At 38.7% G+C, this 24,584-nt stretch overlaps 1 protein-coding gene across 9 annotated transcripts in view; it reads right to left on the bottom strand.

Moving 5' to 3' along the window:
• Nucleotides 1-24,584, bottom strand: part of GRIA3 (glutamate ionotropic receptor AMPA type subunit 3) — a 307,490-nt gene that overhangs the window by 130,541 nt on the left and 152,365 nt on the right. For all 9 annotated transcript variants that reach the window (XR_010132479.1, XM_063702875.1, XM_063702874.1 and 6 more), the window contains one exon: nucleotides 5,454-5,507. Coding sequence is in view for 8 of the 9 variants with exons in the window: in XM_063702875.1 (XP_063558945.1) it covers nucleotides 5,454-5,507 (54 nt within the window). In the remaining variant the exon portion in view is untranslated. The remainder of the gene's footprint in view (nucleotides 1-5,453; nucleotides 5,508-24,584) is intronic.

Below are 24,584 nucleotides of genomic sequence, written 5' to 3'. Positions count from 1 at the left end.
GGCCTCCCAAAGTCCTAAGATTACATGCATGAGCCATCGCTCCCGGCCCAACGTGTCCTTGTTTTTAAAAGCCCTTTTTATCTCTGATCACTTCATCCTCATAAATTTAGAGCTTGTGCTTCATTTATTTACATTTGTGTCTTTGCAAATGCTTTTATGTGACCTTTGTGGTGCTGGCTTTCTATCTCACTGAGAAGCTTGGGTGGGTAAAGTGGGAAGAGCAAGGTGCTCTACTAAGAGTGTCACCAATCTAGATAGAAAACTTAGTTTGGCAATGGATTAGCTATGAGACTTTGGGCAAGTTATATATATTTTCTGAGTCCATTTTCTGATATGTAAAAGGCTTAGGAAGGTGGGTGGGCAAGAAGTCTCTCCTCATAGAAGTTCTGAGAAAATTAAATGAAAGTCTAAAGAAAACAGCTAACACATCAGAGAGGAATATAAGATAGATGAACTTTCTTCTATTTTCTCTCCTTGCACAATGACCTGTTCGATTGCCTGTAGCTCTCTACTGCTAACAGCAGACATTACCTAAAGTCCTCCACTTAAAGGGTCAGCAATTGTCTCCAACTCTGGTACCAGTATCAACCTAGGCAGGGAAAATGTCAGGTCTTCTAAGGCAGTGGTTAACTGGTGCAACACTGAATGAGCCCTGCTATGGCTCATGTTCTCCCCTGGGCACTTCAATTGTTTCTGGGTTTTTGTTTTGTTTTGTTTTTGTTTTTGGTCTTATTTGGGGAGTGATGAACATCTGTTGTTGGATCATTCAATCCAGATCCAATTTGCCCTGTGTAATCTGCTAGACTGTTTTTGATTGGTCCTTCAGATCCTCAGCTCTGCTTAGAACTTGGCTAGGAATACTCATATCTATCTTGGTTTTTGCCCACTTGGACTGATTTTAAAGCTTTAGTCTGCCTTATAACTTTATATCCCCAAGGATAACGGGGCTCTGGTTTTGCCTCCCTGTTTGTGTCCTCAGCATTCACCTGGCCTACCCTGGCCCAAACTGAACTCCAAGAGGGAAGAAATGTAGATCTAGAAGTGACAGTGGTGTATTTTCCAAATTCTAGTCATTAGTATACCACCTTTTCAATTTTTTGCCATAGAGGTGGACCATCTGAACTATAATTTACTTAATATTTTTATTTACATTGACTGAGTTTCTTTTATCTATATATCTACTTTAGCCTCATTCTAAGGAATGGTATCTATAAAATCACAGAATTGCTGGGATAGTTGTTTTTCCAATATGTATTTAATATACATTCAAAACGAATAAGTTAAAAGAGAAGTTTTGCTATGTAGTATCTAAAATCATCTCATTTACATTTTGGGAAATACTGGTCTTGTCTACATCTGCATTTTACAGATTGATAATCAGGTTCAGAGGGGTTTGGTTTGCTATATAGCTAGTTAGATGAATTCTTGGGATTCAAACTTGACTCCTACCTCCTAGCCTCGTGCTTTTTTTTCTTCTTATTATTATACCACACTGCCTCCTGCCTTTGCATCTATTCCTAATATTACTCTAGGGCTCTACATACAGTAACTGAGCTATCATTACTGACATAGGTGAAAAAAACTAAATCACTTTACATAACATGCCTGACAATGCAGTGTAAAGCATCCAGATCCAGGACCTTACCATGAGAGATTGAGAGGCTGCTTGACTGACAGATTGTACACATGATGGCTAACTCTGGGACTAACGTTGACAAACAGCGCCATGTTAGAGAGAGTCCTGGAAGATAAAACAACAATTAATTACAGAACAACTCCTAAAAAATGACATCATCAACTGATATAAGAATTTCTAAGAGACTTACTTGCTCTATTGGGATGTCCACTTCTGGCCTGAGTAGATCACATCTCTGGGTTGTACTCCTGGTGAAATCTTCTGTTTCTTTCCGGGATTTCAACAAGCTAGAATTTTCTGCAGCTCATTGTCCACTCTGAAATGTACATCTTGACCTCTGAGAGGTCTTCGTTAAAGCATTCATGGAATATCCAAGTCTTCTCACTTTAGGATTGTTACCAGGGGAAGTTCCATGTAAATGTACAAAGATGTCTTTGCCAGATAGAGCTCAGTATCAAAGGGAACTGCAGGAAGTGATTCCAGGAAGCTTAGTTAAGTAGCTTAAATATTCTTGACTCTACATTTGTAGAAGAAAGCAGTGGTTTTGTGCTGTCTGTAACACCAAGACTCACATTGGACTTTGCTCTTCTGTATATAGATATCCACCCTCAGCTTTCATCCAGCTGGCTCATCTTGAAAGGAAACATCTTCTTATCTCCACTTCCCCTTTTCTTGACCATCCAACTTACTTCTAAATAGTTTTGGTTCTCTGTCTCTCTCTCTCTCTCTCTCTCTCTCTCTGTCTGTCTTTGATGGAGGCATTTGAGGTAATTTTTATCTGCTTTGAAAAAACTGGGAACCATGGACCATAGTAGGGATAATTTGTCTCATTATTATTATCATCAGAGATGAACAGCAGCTCCTATCTCTATTACCCAAATGCAATTTGATATAGAGTACAGGGACTTACATGGCTGAATTCAAACGAAAAGAGGGTCACTAAAGGAAGAGAAAGGGTGGCAGCTCAAAGCATGGTAAAGGAAATCACATTTTCATTACTTAGACTGACATCATACTATACATTACTTTCTTTGTAAAGGAACAGACTTTGCTTATTCTTGTAGTAGACATTCCCCCAAAGTCTCATAATTCTGAGTTGTGTGTATAGGATTCAGTTTACCATTCTTTTTCCCAACGTTGTCCCAGTGATTTTCTCTTTCAGTTCTGTCACTCCATAGACTTTAATTTTTGTCAGGTCTGGATCTCAAAATTGCAATAAAAGCTGATTTAAAAGATTGTCAGTAGGCAAAGGATAAATTCTTGAGATGATGGGTACCCTATTTATCCTGGTGTGGTTATTGTGCATTGCATGCCTGCATGAAAATATCTCATATAACCCACAGATATATACATCTAGTATGTACCCACAAAAATAAAAAAAATAAAAAAAGTTTGTCAGTAGAAATAAGGAGACCCAGTTGGAATTATAGAATGGGAAAGGCCTTTACAGATCATCGGTCATGGTAGGCCAACTGAGATAGCCATTCTTATGCACGGCTCAGATCGCTCTTTAAGACAAAATCTGTCTCAAAGAATTAAGTTAGCTGACAACCTCCAGCTTCAGGTACCTTCAGATCTGCCTCAGTTTTTCAAGTGGAAGGTGTGTGCTTTCTGGACTGCTGCCAGCTAATGACTGAGCAAAGTCAGGATGAAATGATTTGCCATTTGGAAGAAGCATAGGACTCCTCTATGAGCTATCTTTTGCACTGATCTCCTAGTTGTGTTGGCCAAGATTTTATCAATGCTACAGCACAGTCTGAAGCTTTTCCTATTAAACTTGCTTCCTTTTCCCTTCTGTTACTGGTATAGACCTGTATTGTGGTCTGAAGCTCTCCCTGCCTACTTATGTCCCTTTCCCTTTTATCTTTCACAGGTATTACTCCCAATAAATATCTTGCACTTCTAATTATTATCTGCTTTCAAATGACCCATCCGACACATCAATGACTGCCCCCCACCACTCCCACCTGAGTTAAAGTAATGGAATTGTAACACTGTCTGTAGAGTTGAAGTGACTTGCCCAAGGCCCCTTACCTTGCTAGTAGCAAAGTCAGTTTGACAACCCAAACTTTCTGATCCCCAGTTCAATGTTATATCTCAAACTTAGTCATTCATGTATAAAACAACCAGGTAGGCAAAACCCAGATTTTGCTATATCTCTTTATCCCCCTTGCTATTGTTTACTTGAACATTAAAAACATATTTTACTTTTGTTATATCTCTATTTTGGCCCTGTTTGAAGTAATAGTATCTATACAATTTCAATTTTGATGTGCTAGTTTTATATTTTTCTAATACATAGTAAGGAAATATATTTTCACTAAAATAAAAAAGTTTGTGTGCGTATACTACCTAAAGTCACCTCATGTATGGTCAGTGATTGGTGAACCCTGCATTTTTAAACACTGTGCTATAAACCTTGCTGCTTTCCAGGACATACAAATAAGAGGAGAAGGAAAGGGGAAAGAGATGAAGGAAGAAAAGAAGGAAAGAAGAAAGGAAGGAAGGAAAACAGAAAGGAAGGAAAGAAGGAGAGCAAAATATTTTCTGGTGAGAAAGTAATGATAAAAAGTCATCAATAACTGTATCAGGTGCCTTGTTGTGACATCCATATATCCTGACAAACCACAGTTTAACCTCCATTGCATTAAAAAAGTCCTTTATTTGTTGGTTGCCTAAAAACCATATTGAAAATATATGGATGTAATTTAAGAATCAAGATTTCTTCTTCTAAAAGACTAGATTCATTTATTCCCAAAATGGACTAAGTGCTCCACTCAGAGCAAATTATTGGAGAAAAATGCACACTACATTTGAAAGCAGTAGCTCTAATCTGCATCTTATAAAGTGTTTGAATGCACATACTCCTAAGAAAGAGGTTTAAGTAACATTTCCTTTTTCATTTAAAAATATTCATTATGAAAACAAAATAAGATATTAGATATTTCTTTGATTAAAAAATATAAGAATATAATTACAATAATCTTTCACCTTTGTTTCTATTCTTTTGGCTTAAGAGCTTTATAATGATCATGATTCTCTTGTGCTAATGAAACAAAATTGGGGTTAGAACTCATGTAATAACTTAATAGATTTTTAGTATTATAGCGATAATTTAACATTTCTCTTTCATTTCATGGAGATGGTATTATTCAGAACCTCTGCCAAACAGATATTACTAATTTAGAAGCAATTTTGTTAATTCCTAAACAAATTGTCCTTCCAGAGAAAGAAAATGTATAAAATAACCTTAATGAAATACTAGCTTCTACAGTGTCACAAATTTTAAAGGCATGGGAAGTTTGAAAGTAAAGATTCAAGTTGTGTTTTATGTAAGTAGAAAGGTGGCTATACACCTTGGCAGGGTCATATAATGTACTATGTTGAAACCTACTCTGACATCTGCTCAAAAAGATTTGGTAGTGGTCTGCTTCTGAAAGGACAAATGCAGTACTGATCTGCACATATACTTGAATCAATTGGGAAAGAGTCAGTTTCCTGTGTCCCCAATTCCATGGTTTATATTTCAAACCCAATTAAAATAGTTTACATTTCAAACCGAAATTGAATCTAAAAATAAGTAAAGAATCATATCAAATTATTTTTTAAATTAGGAAAGAATATAGCTGCTTCACAGCTAAAATGACAGCATAATTGAAAGCAAGGCTATTGCATTCAGGTTTTGGTATTTACCGAAGTCATTTCTCCAAGTTTCTGGACAAAGCATTAGGTACTTGATGTATTTCCTTTTTGGATGATTACAGAAAAATGCAAACTAAATAGGATATATTGCCCAGGGACACTTGCTTGTTCTTACCAGGTTAGCGAGCATGTAGTGATAACCTCTTGAGTGTTTCCCTAGGATCACAACCTGCAGAAAGAAGAAATAAGACATATTGCTTATTCAAGAAGGACATTTTCAATTGCACAATCAGTGGGGTGGCTAGAACAAAATGTTAGAGCTTTTATATACAGGAAAATCACAGTTAATTGGATCAGATTTCTTGTTGTTGCATTTCGCTTTCAACTAGATAAAACAGGAAGACTTGCTAATATCAAACTTAAAATGTCAAAACAAGGGGAAAAAAACTCCCTGAACTTTCAGGTCAATAGCATCACTGTCACTTAAAATAGATGGCAAAAGTGATGAAGCTGAAGATCCCCCACTCATGAACTCGATTTCTGTACTTAGCTTTTGAGATGGAAAATCAGCTGAACTTTGCATACAAAGTAGAAAATAGAATGTACAGTATTTTTTTTTTTTTTTTGTTATCTGGAATGCTAAGGGAATAGAACATTCAAGGAATGGGGTTAATGGGATTTTCAGGTTAACCGAGGTTGCTTTTGCTTATTGAAAACTTTTCTAAAATAATTATCTTCCTTTTCCTGCTTTAGTTTGAAAGACTTGTAATCGCTTGTACATCTTTTGGTGCTGATCGTGATGCCTTAGGGCACTGAGGAGGGATTCCTCTCGAGGACACTTGGCAATGCCTGGTGACATTTTTGATTGTCACAACTGGGAAGGGTGCTACTAGCATTTAGTGAGTAATGGCCAGGGATGTCGCTAGACATCCTACAATGCTTGGAATAGCCCACACAATAAAGAATTCTCAGGCCCAAAATGTCAGTAGTGCTAAGGTTGAGAAACCCTTCCTCAGTATCATCATTCTTACCATAATTTTTATGAATAATGCTATATTAGTACAAAGTCTAATAATAGGCTTTGTATTAATAAAAATGTACTTTGTACAGTTCACGAAGTACATTTTTATTATCTCAAAATATGTGAGTGGGCTGAATATTTTCCAATCAAATGTATTGGTTAGAAGTTAGAAGTTTTTGACTAAATAATTGATGTTTATTTCCTTGAAGCCAAATTCACCAAAAACTCTGGCTAACTGAGGATTTTTATTGAGTACTGACTGTGTACAAAGTACTACAATGAGTACCCATGGAGGGAACAGGATAACATAGAGGTTAAAGACACAACCAGAGGTGGAACCAGGTTTTGTACTGGCCTGAAGCTAATGCAATTTTAGGATCTTTCTTCAAAAAAATATAAAATTATGAATGTCATAATTTGGAACAAGGCCTTGGAAAGAAGCTATGCAAGTGAGGGGCCATTAAGCTTAAGCTTTATGATAAATTTATCTCTGGGTGCAGCTATTAAAGGGTTTAGAACAAAGTGAGAAGGCCTCAAAATTGCACATATATCAAACCAGAACTATACATGAAAGATTGTAATAATAATAAGTCTAACTGTCCTTATTTGAGTGCCTAGTATATGCAGGCACCGTGCTAAGTGCTTTATATGTATTTAATCCCCAGAACAGTTTAACAGATTAAGTATCATTAGTCTCATTTTACAGATGAGGAATTTCAGTCAGAGAGAGTTTATGTAATTTTTCCAAGGCCACACAGCTAGGAAGCGGTAAAGCTGGGATTGGAATCTGGGTCCATTTGCCTCTAGAACCCATACGCTTGGCAGTACTTCACATGGTTTCTAAATATATGCTAAATAGCAAACGCTAGTAATTGCTATAAAGTCTTGGACAAGAGGAAGAAGAGATTTTTAAGGCCTGATATGAACAGGGAAGGCTTCATGGACGAGGCAATGTTTAAGTTGACCCAGAGAAGTGGAACCATACATTTGACTATGATGCTGGCATTACAAGCCCTCAAGTCATTTCAACAAGTCATTTTAAGTATGTGTGTGTGTGTGTGTGTGTGTGTGTGTGTGTGTGTGTGAGAGAGAGAGAGAGAGAGAGAGGACAAGAGAGCAGTTTTTGATTAATTTAAATTATGAGCCACATTTCTGACTGATTATTTATAGAGGAAATGAAAGGTTAATGAATGTCTTGAGGATGTGATTTCTCATGCTTCCATGACACAAAATGAGCTGTTAGGTATCTTCTGGGATGTATTCTTCAGTGTCTGCTTGCGAGAAACATCCTTGCCGGTGACATTTGTTAACTTTTGGTGGCAAGTTGGGACCATACATTTGTTGAATTTTTAATTAACTGACAACTCTCAACATAATAAAACCAGAGGGTTTTGAGTTCTGCTAGAAAAATGAGCAATATTCTTAAAGACATCTGGCAATGCTTAGAGGGGAATAAGGAAGGAATCCCAAGGAAAAGGAATACGTCTTTCTCATCAGAGGCAGAGTTTAGTGTTTTTTTATGTGTAGAGAAGGTGAGAGGGAGCAATAGAAGATATCAGTGTTGTGAAAAGAACAGTGAATGAGAACCCAGGACCCCAGTCTTGTCATTTACTAATTGTTTGTTTGTGGGCAAATTACTGAGCCTTCATTTCCTTATCTATAATCTGGCCCTGCCTATATCAGAAGTGTTGCCGGGATCAAACTGGATAATGTCTCCAAAAGTGTTTGAGGCTGGGTGCAGTGGCTTACGTCTGTAATCCCAGCACTTTGGGAGGCCGAGGCAGGCGGATCACCTGAGGTTGGGAGTTTGAGACCAGCCTGAACAACATGGAGAAACCCCATCTCTACTAAAAATACAAAATTAGCCACACGTGGTGGCAGATGCCTGTAACCCCAGCTACTCGGGAGGCTGAGGCAGGAGAATCACTTGAACCCGGGAGGCAGAGGTTGCAGTGAGCTGAGATCGTGCCATTGCACTCCAGCCTGGGCAACAAGAGTGAAACTCCATCTCAAAAAAAAAAAAAACTGTTTGAAATGTGCATTATTTAAGTGTGTGATGCTATATAAATGTGGGAAGGGGTCATTCATTGAGACATTGTTTTTCAGGTTCAGAAAAACTTGGAGCTATCAAGATACCTGCTTTAATTCAGGCCCACTTTGGTCTGCTCAGAACAAATTTACTTATTTGAAGGTAGCTGTCTTATAACAACACCCTTTCAAAATTTAGCTTTAAACTGGGATAGGAAGCTTATCTAAAGATAGGAACATTAAAGTGTCACAAAGCTGATGTATTGAAGCCCATAATTAATTCCTCATCCTTGCTTTCAGTGCCTTAACTCTTACTTAACATATAGTTCTTACCAATCTTGGTTTTCCAGTTCACAGTAAATTAAAAGCTGCAAACTAGAAAGGGTGTGTGTGAAGGGAGGGACTGATATTAGAAAGAGGTACATTAGTAGCAGTGGAAGTGACAGACTGACTTAAAGGAGAAAGAAGGGATGAAAAAAGGAGACAACATCATACTAGTGCACAGTATAATCATGGATGTTCCCTAAGTCATCAGGCTATGGTTTATTGTGTTCAGTAATCTCTGCTGAAAAACCCAGGGATATGCATATTTTAGGGAAGGTTTCCAGAAGAAATGCTCAAAGTCCCAATACTTAAGACAGTAAATTTCAGTTATCTTGAAATCTTACTTACGTGGAGCAGCTATGATCCTACTGATGTGAGCTACAGGAGGCCTCACCACAGAAAGTGTCGTGTTTTGCTCTTGATCTTTCCCTTTTTTGAATTTTTGGTACAGGGCTTATGGGAATAGGGTGGGATGGGAGGATTGTACTTAGTGCGATGCATAATGGAACTAGTTAATGGGAGTGGTTCTTGTTCAGCTCATCCTAAATCTTTGTTCTTTCCATCTGTTATAGATGAACAAGGCATAAATTGTACCCTCAGTTACTTAATGACTCTGGTAACCAAAAGAATATTCAACTTTGCTTTTACAGTAATTATAATAGCTCTTTCTGAATTAGTTGCAGAACTTCAAGTATAAAAGCTGTTTTTACAGTCGACCATGAAATTTAAGGAAGAAATAGCAAGTTTCCAAATCCATGTTCTGTATTCACTTTGCTTTCGTAAGATTTGTTGGAGATGATGGATGGCTTGATATGATAGCAGATATATTAAATGTAATAAGGGGAAATGTGTGAAATATAGATAAAATTTATTGTTTTAAGGAAATTTATTTTAATCCTCACATATAGGATCTGAAAGAAAAAAATGCCACAATCCTTATTCACTGAAGCTTTATCAGTAGAGTTTCATTCGCAGAAGAAAGAGCTCTTACATACTAACACACAGAGTGATGCATATAGCATCAAATTATTTGTCAAAGAAGTTAGTGAATCACAGTCAACCCATTCTGGGGAGACTTCCTCTTACTGGCCCCCTCCCCATATCCACTCATCTGTGAAATTGGGGGTTGGGTATCACTGAGCAGTTAAAAATAATTCATAAAATATTCATTTGGTTTTCTATGTAAGAGGCCCTTTCCTTTTCAATTTAATGTTTAATCTAGACATTTTCATAATTTTAGAAATTTGAAATGAAATTGCTCCACAAGACTACTTGAGAGAGGCCCACAGATCCGTTGGGAGGCAAAAGCATCTGTTTTTCTATGCTCACATTTTAGAAAAAAATATGTGTGTGGAGAAGTGTGTATGTTTTTTCCCCCTTAGATCCATCTGGTATGCAGATTAGGTTATTTGTAGACCTAAGTATCTCCTTGTTTGGATTTTCTACATCAGCGCCAAAAAAGGATCTATGTATAAAGATTGATCTTGCTTTGAGTACAGAACAACATGCCTTGATGCTCACCTTACTCTATTTCTCTTTGATTTAGGCATCCTGTAAATGTCTGAGGGGCTAGGAGAGAAGTGTGGGTGTGGGGGATTGCTGGTTTAATTCACCAAGTTTTCTTCATTTATTGTATGAATACTTTCTCTTTAAGAAAAAGCTATTAGACCACATTCTTTATGTTCAAAGAGGGGATATTTTTCAGCCCCCTTCATTTTTTCCTGCTCTCTTAGTTAATTTTTTTTTTTTAAAGATACTGTTGTCCTATGGCATCCTATTTACATTTGGCTATGTTGGAAGTTGAATAAGAGGTGTGCTACAGAAATCAGCCTTAAAACATGCCATACTTTACAGAAGAAATCTTCCATATGATAAAAGGCATTCATCTTCATGAATAAAACCCCCAAGGTACTAAATTGCCTGAGTCTTCGTAAATACATACCAGAAGTCAATTCTGTTAGAATTATTTTCTAATAATCTTAATCTGCACACACATGCTCTCCTATCACCGAATGACAATGCTTCATATTGCAGTCATCTGACTTGAATAAATGTGCTGGATTAGTGAGGCAGAGAAGAGCCAATCACCCATACCAAAGTCAGCCCAATGGTAATGGGGGTGGGGGTGGTACAGATGGAGAAAGAAAGGCTGAAGCTTTTTGTAAAGAAGGAAATCGGAAGTATAACCGAGGAATCTCATCAATGCTTATGCTATCTACAGGGAAGCTTATGCAGAGAGAAGGCAATTGAATAAGGCATCAAATAAAATGCTAGGATGTGAGGATTAGAGAACAAGGATTTCACCAAAGAACATGTCTTTGGGAAGTTTCACTTCCCAGACTTTAACATTGCATTCATCTTGACTCAATGGAATACATGGAAGATTTAATGCTAAACAGCAGGAGAGGCAAAGAACCAATGCAAATAAGAGGCAATAAATGGCCATGAATAAATTAAAGGAGCAACAGATTATTATTGGTATTGGGGATGAACAGCCATTTAAATACATGTTGACCTTTGTGGGAACACTTCATTGTCTTAATCCTAAAACAGCATTTCTCAAATCTCACTCCTTCACAAACGTCCTTAATGATTTTTGTCTTATCTGCGTATCACATGACTATTATTTACTTAATTTTTTCCTTTATAGCTAGTCACTACTTAAATCTAGTCATGTCCAGAGGGATAATATCAATGACACTAATACAAGAAAATAAATACAACTGTATGAAAATAGAATGTATTCATCTAGGTGTCACTGAAAATCCTCTTGTGTACCACCAGGGATGGTGGGAAATATTGCCTTAAAGCCATCATATCTTTAGGGGAGAGAATGTAGATCAGGTTTCCCTGTCCTGATGAAAGGTTAGTTTCCCATTTATGGTTGAAATTTTAAGAATATCTTCATCTACTTTCAAATCTTCTTGAGTATTGTAAAGGAGCAAAATGATGGACAGAGTTTGGAAGGTAGCAAATGATGCCTGGGACTGTGTAAAAAATCTGGAAACTTACAAAACCATTTCCTGAGGCAATTTACATGTATTTTCCCACACAGGATGCCTGCAGCTTTGATCAGCTAGAGTCCTTAGTCATGGGTCCAACAGTAAATACTTTAAACTCCTGGATCTTTCCACCAGCCAGCATCCTGTAAAATGATGCTTTATCAAGCTATGTTGCATTTCCAAATGCTGTTCTTGGAGTACCTTATCTAGAGGACTTTTCATGGCACCCTGTTTATATTTGGAAATATTCTAGATTTTTTTGGAGGGCAGAATTGGAGTGATTTTTAACTAGTATTCAATCTAGAATATCACAGCAAAGGGAAATTAGTTTTTCTTTAACACGACCATGTTTATGACTTCTGTAGCTTCTCTGATATTAGCTATCTCCCCAAATTAGCAAGAAATTTATTTTAGAGAGTAAATTTTAAATTACAGCATTCCTGATATCTTCTTTTGTGAAATTTACTGTGAACTATTTATATATTTCTATATTCACATTCACAACAATGTTTGGTTTTAATATTGACACCCTTATTCTAAATATCAAATTGTATCTTTGTGTTCTCTATAGACTTTGCAAAATCATTTGGGCCCGAAGCAATATAATCATGAATATCTGACAGATATCCTGAAAGCACTGTATGGGTACTGAGTAGCAAGCTTGAGAGTGCCAGTGGACTCATTACTTTGATTTTTTTATTTTTTAAGGAATGGCACCATCTGGTATATGGCTGAGTAGTTACTCAAATGTGTGTTATTTCCAGCCACAGCTACTTGAGGGTGGGTGGGATAAAACAAGACTTCCTTCATTGGCTCAAGAGTCACACCTCTCCATCTTTAGGTTTTTATTAGGATCAATAACTCGTCACACCTAAAATGATACCTTACAGTGTTTAAACTTGTAAGAGTCTAAAATTCTTTATAAATGTTTTCTGAGTTGCCCTTAAAGCTGCAAACAAATTGGTATTTATTAAAGGTGATGTACTAGAAAGAGACATAAACCTTGAAGTCGGATGGTTCTGGATTTAAATCCTGCCATTTACTTATTAGTTCCATTATTGTGTGCAAAATTTAAGCATGGCTGGTAGGGTATTGTATTAGAGACCAAGTCCAGCCTAGAACAATGGAGCCTCCAAGTGGGGAGGGAAGAGAAACATATGGGGATGTAGAGGATGGGATGTTCTCCTTTTGAACTCCCTAGGTATGCCTCGTCTATGCATTTTCCATCTGTGCAGTGCTTCCAGCACTTGATATCCTCATCTATGGAGATTTTCTGATTGCTGAAAGAAATGAGTGAACATGTTTATATTTTCGAATAAAAGTAAATATCTCTGAGAAACCTAATGTGTTCTTTGGGCCTTTGATTTTTCAGGATAATTGCTTACTTGGCAGATTTCTCTTTCTACTGGGAGCCATGTCATTTAAGTGGATCTCAATTTGCAAATGGATGACAGATGATAGAGGCTTAGTTCATGGGAGGCAAACACAGAATTCTCTTAATTCACAAATGTTTGGTTTGGTCTTTCGCTTCTGCTATTTGCATCTGGCATTATTTTCCCCACTCTGCCAGCTCATCCACCTTTCTGATCACATTGACACGCTAACAGTTCAAGCACCCTAGGCAGAATTATAGACTTTCAGCGAAATACAGGGGGCTCTTGAAAGCCCATTGTTAAATATTCAGAAATTTTGTGAGCCAGTTATTAAACCATTGGTTGCTTGAAATCAGCCATGATGAGAGTACTAACACCACAAAAATCGAACAATACTACAAATCAGGGCTTTTTATTTTGCTCTCTGGGAGCCAGTTTTCCAGCATACCACTGGATTCAGAAAGAATATTGATTAAAATCTCAAGTGGATGGAAGGGCTGCATTTATTAACCACATTTCATTATTCTCTTCTTTTAATGAACATTTTTGAATGCCTGCTCTGTGCCAATTCTGGGGCTGGGCCATGGAGATACAGAGGTCACAGTAACCTGGTCCTTAGCCTGGAGGATCTCACATTCGAGTGGGAAAGAAAGCCAAGTTAACAGACAATTATAACCCAGTGGGAGAAGTGCAAGAACAGAAATATGTACAAGGTACAACTGAGGAGAGAATGATTAACTCATAATTTGCTATAGATAGAAAGTACTTTGTCTCCAACTAAAGATCTAGAGAAATTTTTCCTGTAGCTTTTATAAGTGGGAACCTGACAAACAGGTAACTTAAATAGAATGCTATTTTGAAAATGAAGAGAGATGTGTTTTAGAGGGCTATTTCTCTTGATTTCAGAAGAGCCTTGCTCTTTTACAGTGCTTACACACTAGGGGAAAGATTTTTATTGGGAGCAACTATAAGCATTTGGTGTGACGGTATCCAGGGCTGACTCCATAAGAATTGGAGTGGTGACTGAAATGATTGGTGAAAAAAGCTAAGTTACAGAGGGTATGAATGATTAGATAGTAAATAGAATGGTATCTGCTAAAGACAATGTATCCCAGCTTTGCCAGTTATAAGCTGTGTAACTTTAGGCAAGTTACCTAACCTCTCAACCTCAGTTTTCTATCTGTAAAATAAGGATTACAATAGTCGAGAGGCAGTAGAGTAGGGTAGTCAAGAGTACAGGCTAGACTGCCTGGCTTAGAATTCCTACTTTGCTGTATGACTTTGGGCAATTAACTTAAATATTCTGGGTTTCAGTATCATTATTTGTAAAATGGGTCTACCATTAGTACCTATTTCATAGAATTGCAGTGAGGAATAAATAAAATAATGTATCTATAGTTCTTAACAGAGTGCCCAATGCTTATCCTATATTAGTTATGCTCTCCCTTCCTTACTCCTTATTTCAATGCCTCTTCCCTTCATCCCTCTCTGTAGAAATCACATCAGTCCCTCAAGGCGCAGGTCATATGCAGCCTCCTCCAAGAAGCCTTCCCTGATTTTTGTCCCCCAAGCTCAAAAGGTAGAGAAGAGGTTTCCTGCTGCTGTGGGATGGGGGCCGTGGAAAGGCATCATTACTCAGGTGCAGAGGAGTATTGGGGCCACTGGTTAGGATGGCACTGGGCTGGAGATGGAGGGAAGGAGTTGAGGTTTGTACTTGGAGTTTGGGCGTTTATGTTGAGAGTGCAAAAAGGACAAGAGAAGCTGGGGGTAAACTGACAACAAAGTAACCCGCACTGCCACCTTCCCCTGCGCCATCCTCTCCCGCCCCTAGCATTGATCAAAACCATGAACTCAAACTCTACAGTAGCCTTGTTTGGGAAGGAGGTGTGTTGTGTGTGTGTGTGTGTGTGTGTGTGTGTGTGTGTGTGTGTGTTGTGAAGGGGGGCTCCCACTCAGAGACAAAGGAGCACAGGTCATAACCTAACTGGGCATGTGCAGTCATCACAGTGTTTCCAATACAGGGGAGAATAGGGGTTGCGGGTGGGCAGTGAGAGAGGTGAGAACAATAATTTGGCAGTCAGTAAGATGCATATCTCCTCCGCATTGTAGAACATTGCCTAGGCGTCTTGGGCTGCCCTACTCTGACAGTAGCATCTAGCTCTTGGCCTTATTCGTGCTTCATTGTAGGAGCAGGGAAGCATAACTATTCCAGGCTTCCTTGACTCCACAGAGGCCTTGGAGGTAGAGATGGCACTAAGGAACATAATCTACATTCCCTTGAGGCCAAGTCTACATGGATGTCTTAGGACAGTATTTCTCAAAGTGTACACTATGTGGATCACCTGGGGAATCTAGAAAATGCAAGCACCTGAGCTCCTCTCCAGGGACTCTAATTCTCAAGTCTAGGTTAGGGCCAGGGAGCCTGCATTTTAACATCTCACCTTTGGTGATTCTGATGCACACTGAAATTTAAGAACTACCTTTCCATCTGATAATAAATGCACTTTGAAAATCTAAAAGCAGGACCCTCAATGATGGGATCCTCATCAAAGTGGATAGGAAGGGACACACTGAGTCTATGAGGTGGTCCCTTAGGGATCACCCATGGTGAGTCCTGGGTAGGCAGGGAGCAGCATGAGGAAATTCACCCAGACTCCTGGGAAAGGAGCAAAAAAGAATTTCTGAAACATTGTTGTTTTAACCAGGGCTCTCCTGAAGGCAGACCCTGAGACAAAGATTTGAGGGCCAGTAGTTTAATTGGAAGTGATTCTATGAAGAACTAGTAGGGGAGCGAGGAAATGAGACAGGGAGAAGAAAGGTGACAAAACAGTGTATTGATCAGCAAATTACCTCTGGGACCTCTGGAGGTGATGGACAATACACCTACCAAAAGGGCCAGGAAGTTGGGGTCTTTGACTTTCAACTCCCATTCACCATTAGCTTATAACTGCTTTGGGAAATATTAATTCCTCCCTCACTCTTCTGACTTGTCTCACTCCCAGGCTGAGAGAAAGTCTTCAAGAGGAGAACAGCATGTGCCTACAATAGGATGCTTTTGGCAGGTATAGGAAAGGTTAGTGCTGAGGGGGTATGGGTAGGGCACCAACAGCATCTGCTACACTGCAATCACCTTATGTCACATATATAACACTTTAAAGTTTATGTATTGCTTTGACATACAGCACTGCAATTGATAAAACAAAACAAAACTGTGAGTTGGGCAGTAAAGCATAGTTAATGATAAGAGTGCATTCTGGAGTCAGATCGACCAGTTCTTCCTCTTCCAAGATGAGGTGACATTTCACAAGTCGTTTTACCTCTCTGAACCTCAGTTTCCACATCTGTACATTAAGAGTAACTAGGACACTTACTTTTAGGGTTATTGTGAGACCTAAATGAGAAAATGCTTTTAAAATTCCTAACAGAACAACTGCAATATAAGGGGATTCAACCAATGCTGCTTCCCATTCTCCCATGCCTATCTCTACTCATCTCTTGTACTCCACAGCATACAGCCCCAGTGTGTGGCACTGGAGTAGTTCTCAGTAAATGTTTCACAGCCTGGGCAACATAGTGAGACCCTATCTCTAAAAAAAAAAATAAAATTGCCGGGCATAGGAAGGAGGATCGCTTGAGACTAGGAGGTCAAGGCTACAGTGAGCCATGATTGCACCACTCCAGCCTGGACAATGGAATGAGATGTTCAATCTCAATCTCTCTCTCTCTCTGTCTCTGAATGAGATGCTCAATCTCTCTCTCTCTCTCTCTCTGTCTGTCTCTCTCTCTCTCTTGCTTTCTCTCTCTCTGTATATGTTATCTATATAAATATTCTGGAAGTCTTAAACAATAGTACATCCTGAAGAAAAGTCCAGATTGCCTATGAAACAGTAGAAGATGGCCTATTTAAAATAATAGAAAATCTGAAAAGTGTATTGCAGAAAGTGTACTGAAGGGATGGGCACTGAACAAGTTTACATGCAGGGGATAGAACCAGGGAAGGCTTTCCACTGGAGAGAAATGAAGGATCTTTAGACTAGGTTTTGAATGATGAGGGGAACTGTTGCTGGCAGGGAGAAGAGAGGATCCCAGGTGGAAAGATGCCCTGGATAAAAACCTGGTGGTGGGATGTAACAAGACAAACATTAGCTAAAATGTATTGAGCTTTTGTTATGTACAAGGCATGGTGTTAAACGATTTTTTCACACACTTCATCTCATTGAAGCTTTACCACAATCCTTTAAGGTAGGCATTGTTATTGATTTTATATTCCAGGTAAGGAAATTGAGGCACAGAGAAGTTGGATAATTTGTCTCATGCCTCACAGGCTGAAAATGATAGAGCTTGAAGTCAAAATCTGATTTATCTGACTCAAGAACCCAGGAACTAAATGTTGGAAGCTGTAATAATAATTATTGATGATAACAACTGTCACTACTATTGTGGGATGGTCAGCTCCCACCATGAATTCAATTAAAAAAAGACTGAGTACCTACCATTATTATGTATTATTACCTAAGTGGGGAACAGCTGTGGCCCGAAACTTTGGAAATTCTCCTTTGTTGCTGGGCATCCAGGGAATTCCCTTTGGTTTCCCCTAATTATTTTGCAAAGCTTTGTGCTTGGTTCATATGATCATGGCTCCAATTTTCGATTCCCTATCAGCATATGACATGAGTTGTCATTGTTTAATCACAAGCTGCACTTGTGATGAATGTTGGATAATCAGAACAAAAGCACAGGAAAAATAATTACAGCGAACCAAAGGCAAGTGGCTCACAGCCTTTAACAAGAGACTGTGAAGGTTTCTAGGACTCAGTCCCTGAAGCTCTGACAATGTATTTTGATCCTTGTCTGAATGCAAATGAATGAGTCCATCAAATCATAGGCAGCTTGTCACAGTGCAGGTTATTTAGCTAGTTAATTAAAAGTCTGAGTGAGCTGGTACCGCTCTGCACTGGGTTCTGAAGATAACCAAACCTGTGTTCTGACCAGGCAAGTTAATTTAAAATAAGTGACCTCAATTGGGTAACGGCTGCGAGTTCAAATTCAAGAATCGCTATAATTAGTCCCAGATGGATCTTAATTGTTCTTTCAGGAAATAGAGTGGGGATGGGGTAAAGAGAAATGCCCAAGCCCAAAGTAAAGGTTATTAGCTATAGCTATACCTTTCAAAAGCAGGGGGCGCTGATTGGGGCAGGCATAGTTAATGTTGTATAACAAGAATTTCATTGCTGTCTTTCCAAATGCATCCCTTTAGATGTGGTACATAAAATAGGTCTAGGTCTTTAGGAAATAAGGATTAAAATTTAGTGCTTTTAACCATGTGGTCTTAGGCAAGTTATTTAACCTTCTTATGTCTGTTTCTCATCTATGTAGTGAAAAAAAAACCCCACTCTTAGTCCTATCTACTTCAGAGGATGAAGAAGCTACTTCAGGAAAAATCTTTGAAAAAAATGGAAAGCTCTACAAGGCAGTGTTTACTCTTGCTTTAGTTCAGGAAAGTTTCCTAATAAAACATTTTTGTTTTTAAAGTATAAGCCTGCTTTAGGTGTGGCCTCTTATTTTTTCTTTAGACTCCGTGATAAACCAGGTACCTTCTGAGCTACACCTCTCAGAAGGTGAAAGGATTATAGTGGGCAATATGTTTAGCGCAATACCTGTATGGTGGTACGTGATATTCTAATTTCTTAGATGCACCCACAGAACTGAACACGATTTTGGCTTTGTAAGCTTTTGGAGGAAATCAGAGAGCACACAAATTTAGCATTGTTATGAAATCAGATCCTTCTCCATTTGTGTTAATATAGATCTTTTACTTGAAATTACCTGCTGGCACAGCACTGTGGTGCTGCGAGGTTAGTGTAAGCCATGGTGAGAGAAGGATGGGTTTAGCCTCACTCATTTTTTTTAATGAATGCTTGGGTTTCCTTTCAGTGTTCTGATACATTCTAATTGTCCGTATCTTTCCAAGCCCTGAAGCCAAAAGTAATAAGAATTTGTACAATGGTAAAAATGAAATAAGTTACAAAAAATCATAACGCAATGTGGAGCCTTGGAAGACCAAGAATTTGACCATCTGGGGATACACAAAATGACTACATTTGAAATTGCTTTTTTGTTTCCCCTTAATTCCACCTTTTAAAGGAAATTGTATTCTGATGCCCATCTGAGTTTCCTGTAATGGAATATAAGCATTGAAAACAGACATTTACAACCTGTGCCTACTGACAGTAATAACAACTGTTTATCCATCAACGCTAACTAAAACTCATTAAAGGAGCTTGCTTTTAAATCAAAGTCTGCATTCTATCTTGTTAGATGAGCCAAGCAAATAATGGAGTTGTATTTCCCAGAATTGCATTGCTATCTAAGGTCTGTGCCCTTTGCTGAAAAGAGCTTGAGGTCATAATGAACAAATAAACAAACAAAAAGCTCTGGCTCCCTGTTATTTTTCATCGCTGGGAAACACCCATCCGTGGCAGAGAGCAGCAGAGAACACAGCTTTGCTAGGGTTTTGCAAAGGTTTAAGTCATCATAGGGTGAATAGTCATTTTTACAAGTCTCCCTAGAGAGCTCCTGCTGTGTGTGTACCGTGAGTAAAATCCACAAAATGGAATGCATATAGGACTGAGAGTTAGTCTCCAAATGATAAACATCAGGACTTTTTTCCTAAAATAAGTCAAGAAGCATATTTATTTAATTCAACAAATATTTATTTAGTACTTACTAAGCTCCAAGCTGTTTTAGATGCAAGGGATATAACAGTTAACAAAACACAAAACACCCTGCCCTCATGAAGCCTTATATTCTGGTTCAGTTGTCTAGTGCACTTTCCCCTGTGAATTCCTATATAATCTCTACTTCTCATCTTTCCCTCAGTCTACTAATTATTTACCCAACTTAGGGCACATGTCTTACCATCCCAATTAAACAATATGTCTTTGAGGGCAGGGCTCCAGTTTCATACTTCTTAGAGTGCACATCAACCAGTACAGTTGCCTGTATGCAGATATACAATTAATGTTTGTGGATAGTGAGAAAGGAAAGGACTCCAAAAACTGGGAAGAAGGGTGGGAAGTAATATTAACTTTAAATTTTATCTTTCTGGTTTAGTATGCTTTCATGTGAATAGACTATCTTAATCTAAATGCTAATCACAGGCAGTTGGGTGGGATGTGAAATGGGGGTAAGAAGGCAGGTGACCTATTCAGGTGAATAGATGCTTATTTGGTCCATGTAATGGCATAGTCTTGGGTGGTGTGGCACCAAGAGTGTGAGCACTGGAGTAAAATCTGTGTTTAAATCCTTGCTCTTTCACTCACTAGTTGTGTGGCCATTATGTATGTCAGTCTCTCTCAGCACCCCAGTTTCTTCACTGTAAAATGAAGGGAGGTGGTTTAATGCCTAAGCAGAATTGTCTCATTTCAGATACCATGTTAGTGTACTGGCAGACGGAAAATGTCTGTTTCTTGAGGATCCAAAGGTCATGATGAAAGGTCAAGTTGTGTTCTGGCCAGTATAACCCGTATTCTTATTAGTATCAGATTTTACTATTCTGTCTTATGACATCTGAGTCAGTTTCAATTTTTGAATCAGCACTTCTTACTAGCGTTCATGCTGACACATAAGTGGGGATTGTCATACTTATGCAATTATACATTTCCATCCCTTTCCAAACCAGATGATCTTCAATGGGTCCTTGGAAACTTAGTTCAACCAATCCTGAGGAGAAAGGCCTTCCTGACCTGAGTCAGGCTGAATTAGTATGTTTCTTCTACATTTCCATTAAGATCTGTGTTCCCCTCTGCCACTGCTCTTATCACACTAGACTATGATCATCTGTTTACTTGGCTGCTTCCCTATAAACTATGAGTTTCTTGAGGCCTGGAACTATGTCTTATTGGTTTTTCACTTTTTCTTTACTAGTCCTTATCCAGGACTACAGAGATAGGCAGTGTGATTAGTCATGATGTCTTGCTTTTTATGGAGAGCTTGAAATTGTTTCCTTATATTTCAGAGGACCTACTGGAAAGGATTGTGCATAATAGCCTTCTGTTTTCTTTTTCATGTGGTTGAGAAGATAAAACCACTCACTGTTCCTTCTACTCTAAATATTATTCCTATTTATGTAGATTCTATGAAGAAGACACTTGAGTAGTGGGTCCTTTTTAGTTTCTACAAAGAACCTAGTCTGAGATGGTTCTCTTTATGCAAAAATATCTCTGTTAGATATGTTGGATTCTGTTGTAATGACATTATAAACAGAACCATTCCCATGAAACATCCTAGTCTTCCTCTGGAGTACAGTAAAGGGAAATTCCTATCTGACAACTTTTAAGCTAAGCTCTGAACAAAGCAAATAATATGGAACACATAAAAACAGTTTTGTAGACTGAACAGCTTTGTCTATATTTGGAGAAACCATACCATTTACTATTGGCTCATAAATCCTCCAGTACCTAGACCATTATTAACATTGCTCCTTTTCATTAAAAAATATAGTTTGATGGGGCCAGGCATGGTGGCTCACGCCTGTAATCCCAGCACTTTGGGAGGCCGAGGCAGGCGGATCACGAGGTCAGGAGTTCGACACCAGCCTGACCAGTATGGTAAAACCCCGTCTCTACTAAAAACACAAAAAATTAGCCCGGCATGGTGGCACATGCCTGTAATCCCAGCTACTCGGGAGGCTGAGGCAGGAGAATTGCTTGAACCCAGGAGGCGGAGGTTCCAGTGAGCCAAGATCACACCACTGCACTCCAGCCTGAGCTACAGAGCGAGACTCTGTCTCAATAAATAAATAAATAAATAAATAAATAAAATATAGTTTGATGGCATGAAATTGTCACGCATGCATTCTTGACATGGGTAACAAAGAGTATGACCTGTAGGTCACTGAGTGCTAAGAACCATAGCAGAAAGTGGCTAGGATTTCATGTTTATTGTCTTTGTGGGGTTTAAGATTACTGGCTGTAGTTTAGCAAGCAGTGTTGTGGTGGAGGCTGCAGTTGACAGAGTCATTGGGGAAGCATACCAGTGGGAAGTTTTCTCAAGTGAAAATTGTCCTCTGACTTAGTTCCAATAATTTACCCTCAATGCTTTATTTTCAACAGGTTGGGTGTGAGATGTAGCCACACCCAATTCTCACAATCTGGGAAGGAAACACGGACAACATTCTTCCTCCCTGATGAAAGAAAATGCAGGGCTGGGCCTGCTGCCACCTTTTATTTATGGGGTTAATGCAGAAGAGCTAATGGCTCTGTTGGGAGATGCACTTTTCTGCCACTGCTTGCAACTCTCTGAGTGGCTTGGTGGCGGTTGCCATGGACACCAAATGGTGAAGGGGCTTCGGTCAGAGTTTGAAGGATTATGTTGTGCTTGAGTAGGTAAGACTGAAATTAAGTTAATGTGTGCAAAAATAAGGTGTTTTTTTTCCCCTTTGCACCTTTGAGAAAAGAGCAATAAAGTATTCTGTCAAACAACAATTGATTTTATGTTGGTCAAAGGAAGCAGGAGGAACAATTTGTTGAGTAGGAAGTTTTCAAGTTAAGCACAAGTAGTAGTTTGAAATAGGTCAAGAGGACTGAAAAGGACCCTCAGAGCTGTTCAAAAGATAGTGATGGCAAGGTACTTAAAAGTGCCCACTAAGAAGCTTTCTACAGTACCCTCGTTGGCTACCTAGTCCATTGTTTCAGTGTCTCTAGATCCTTATCTCTTAATCCAAGACAGAGTATTACTGAGGTCACACTCTATTTTGGTTTTTCTCTTATTTACCTCGCAAATGTGTATGTCTTTTAGATAGCATAATCCCCAGGTTCTGATTTGCAAATCCGTTCACCTAGTTATCCTTTTTCTGTGTCCCCATTCTTAAGCTCAGCAGGCGCATTGTGGCCCAATGCTGAACTCTGAAAGGGATCCCATTCTTCCTTTCTCTGTCCCCACTAATTATCCAGTTATACCTAGAGCTATGATTTCTGCTATTGAGATAACTAAAGGCATGAAAACAATTTCAGCTAAACCACTTGAGCTTGAATATACTATTCTTTTTTTATGAACAATTAATCCCACTATGGAAGGCAAGACCTTTTTGGCCTACAACATCATAATCAAAGCGCTTGCCACTCTCTTGGTGGTATTCACAAATCTAAACCTTTATGGTGATCATAGTGAAGTAACGTTATACTGTCAAAGACAAACAGGAAGGCTTCTAATGTCCTGGGAGCATGTCCTAGCCACTTTCACAGGTGGCACGAAGGTTCTTCACTGAACTCTTCTCTGACTCCACCAGATCAGTTTCCCTCTCTTGAGACTTACCTCAGATGATAGAAAGAGCTTTTAAATGCCTTTTGAGTCTCAAGCTCAGTGACCACACATTCCTTTCCTTATTCATTTTCTCCCCCTTAAGAAATGAGGTGCAGTGATTCTAATTATAATACCTTGTATTTGTAGACTTGCCCTCTCTGAGGATCTTAGAATACCTTAGGGACATTGCCTGATTCATCCTAATGTCATCCCAGTAAGGCAAGAAAGGATTTTTATAGTTTATGGCTGAAGTTTCTGAGATGATGAAAGGTGAGGTGGCTGTGCAAGGTCACACAATGATCTTGAAATAGATAGAACTCAGCCAGATTGCTAGTCGTTGGCTTAATGCTGGATTCCTTTAGGAAATATTTGATCAGTTGCTATTCTTTTTCAGAGTAGGGTGGTGGTGGTTTGTATTTGGGAGGCTACATATAATATATATTTCTAAATATATATATGTAATAGTGGTATCTGGCTATGAATCTCTTCCACTTTGGCTCCACCCCTAGTGATGTAACACTAATTGTCACCAATCTCCTCACGCCCCCACCTGGGCCCATTGAGTGATGCCCCTCACTTGTCAGTTTGTCATAACCTTTGAGCAGAGATAGTTTGACCTTGCCAAATCTGGACTGAAGTAAAGCTGTCCCTGAAAGGATGAGCTTAATTTGACTGGACGAGCCAGGTGGTGGCTTGGTAACAATGACATCAAACTAGTCCATGGCTGATTCCCACATTTGGTCTCATCAAAGTCCAGAACTTTGTACGGATCAATTAATGTCCTTTGCCCTTCCGTGTTAGTGCAGTGAAGAACTTGAGTCTGCACATTTTATTTTATTTTTTGTTATTGCTCTATTTACATGCTTGATGCCTCTCAGTAGAGGAGCTCAAGAGTGTAAATTATTTTAAACATAAGGGTCCTGTGGCAATGTGAGCTTGAACAATAACTAGCTTTTGTGTTGCTTTTGTAAACTATGGTTCTTGCAGCCCTCACAAAACTGTTTGTTACAGCATCTGTTAGAATCTAGAACAAGACTCCTGTAATCATGCTGCTGTGTGATGAACACTCTAATTGCTACATTTTTGTTGCTCTTAATCTGGGAAAATTTCCTAATAAAGCTGGATGATGATTTAAAAAATTTCATTAATGTTTACAAGCTAGTATTTCTAACTCGTAGGACTTAATCTCTCAGTGTCTGCAAAGGCTTAACTGAGTGTTCACAGTGTAAGTCATGTGAAGTAAGAGGTATTAGGGT

This window comes from Gorilla gorilla, chromosome X (genome assembly GCF_029281585.2).
Source record: "Gorilla gorilla gorilla isolate KB3781 chromosome X, NHGRI_mGorGor1-v2.1_pri, whole genome shotgun sequence".
NCBI classification, from domain to species: domain Eukaryota; kingdom Metazoa; phylum Chordata; class Mammalia; order Primates; family Hominidae; genus Gorilla; species Gorilla gorilla.
This window is presented reverse-complemented; position numbering and strand designations above follow the sequence as displayed.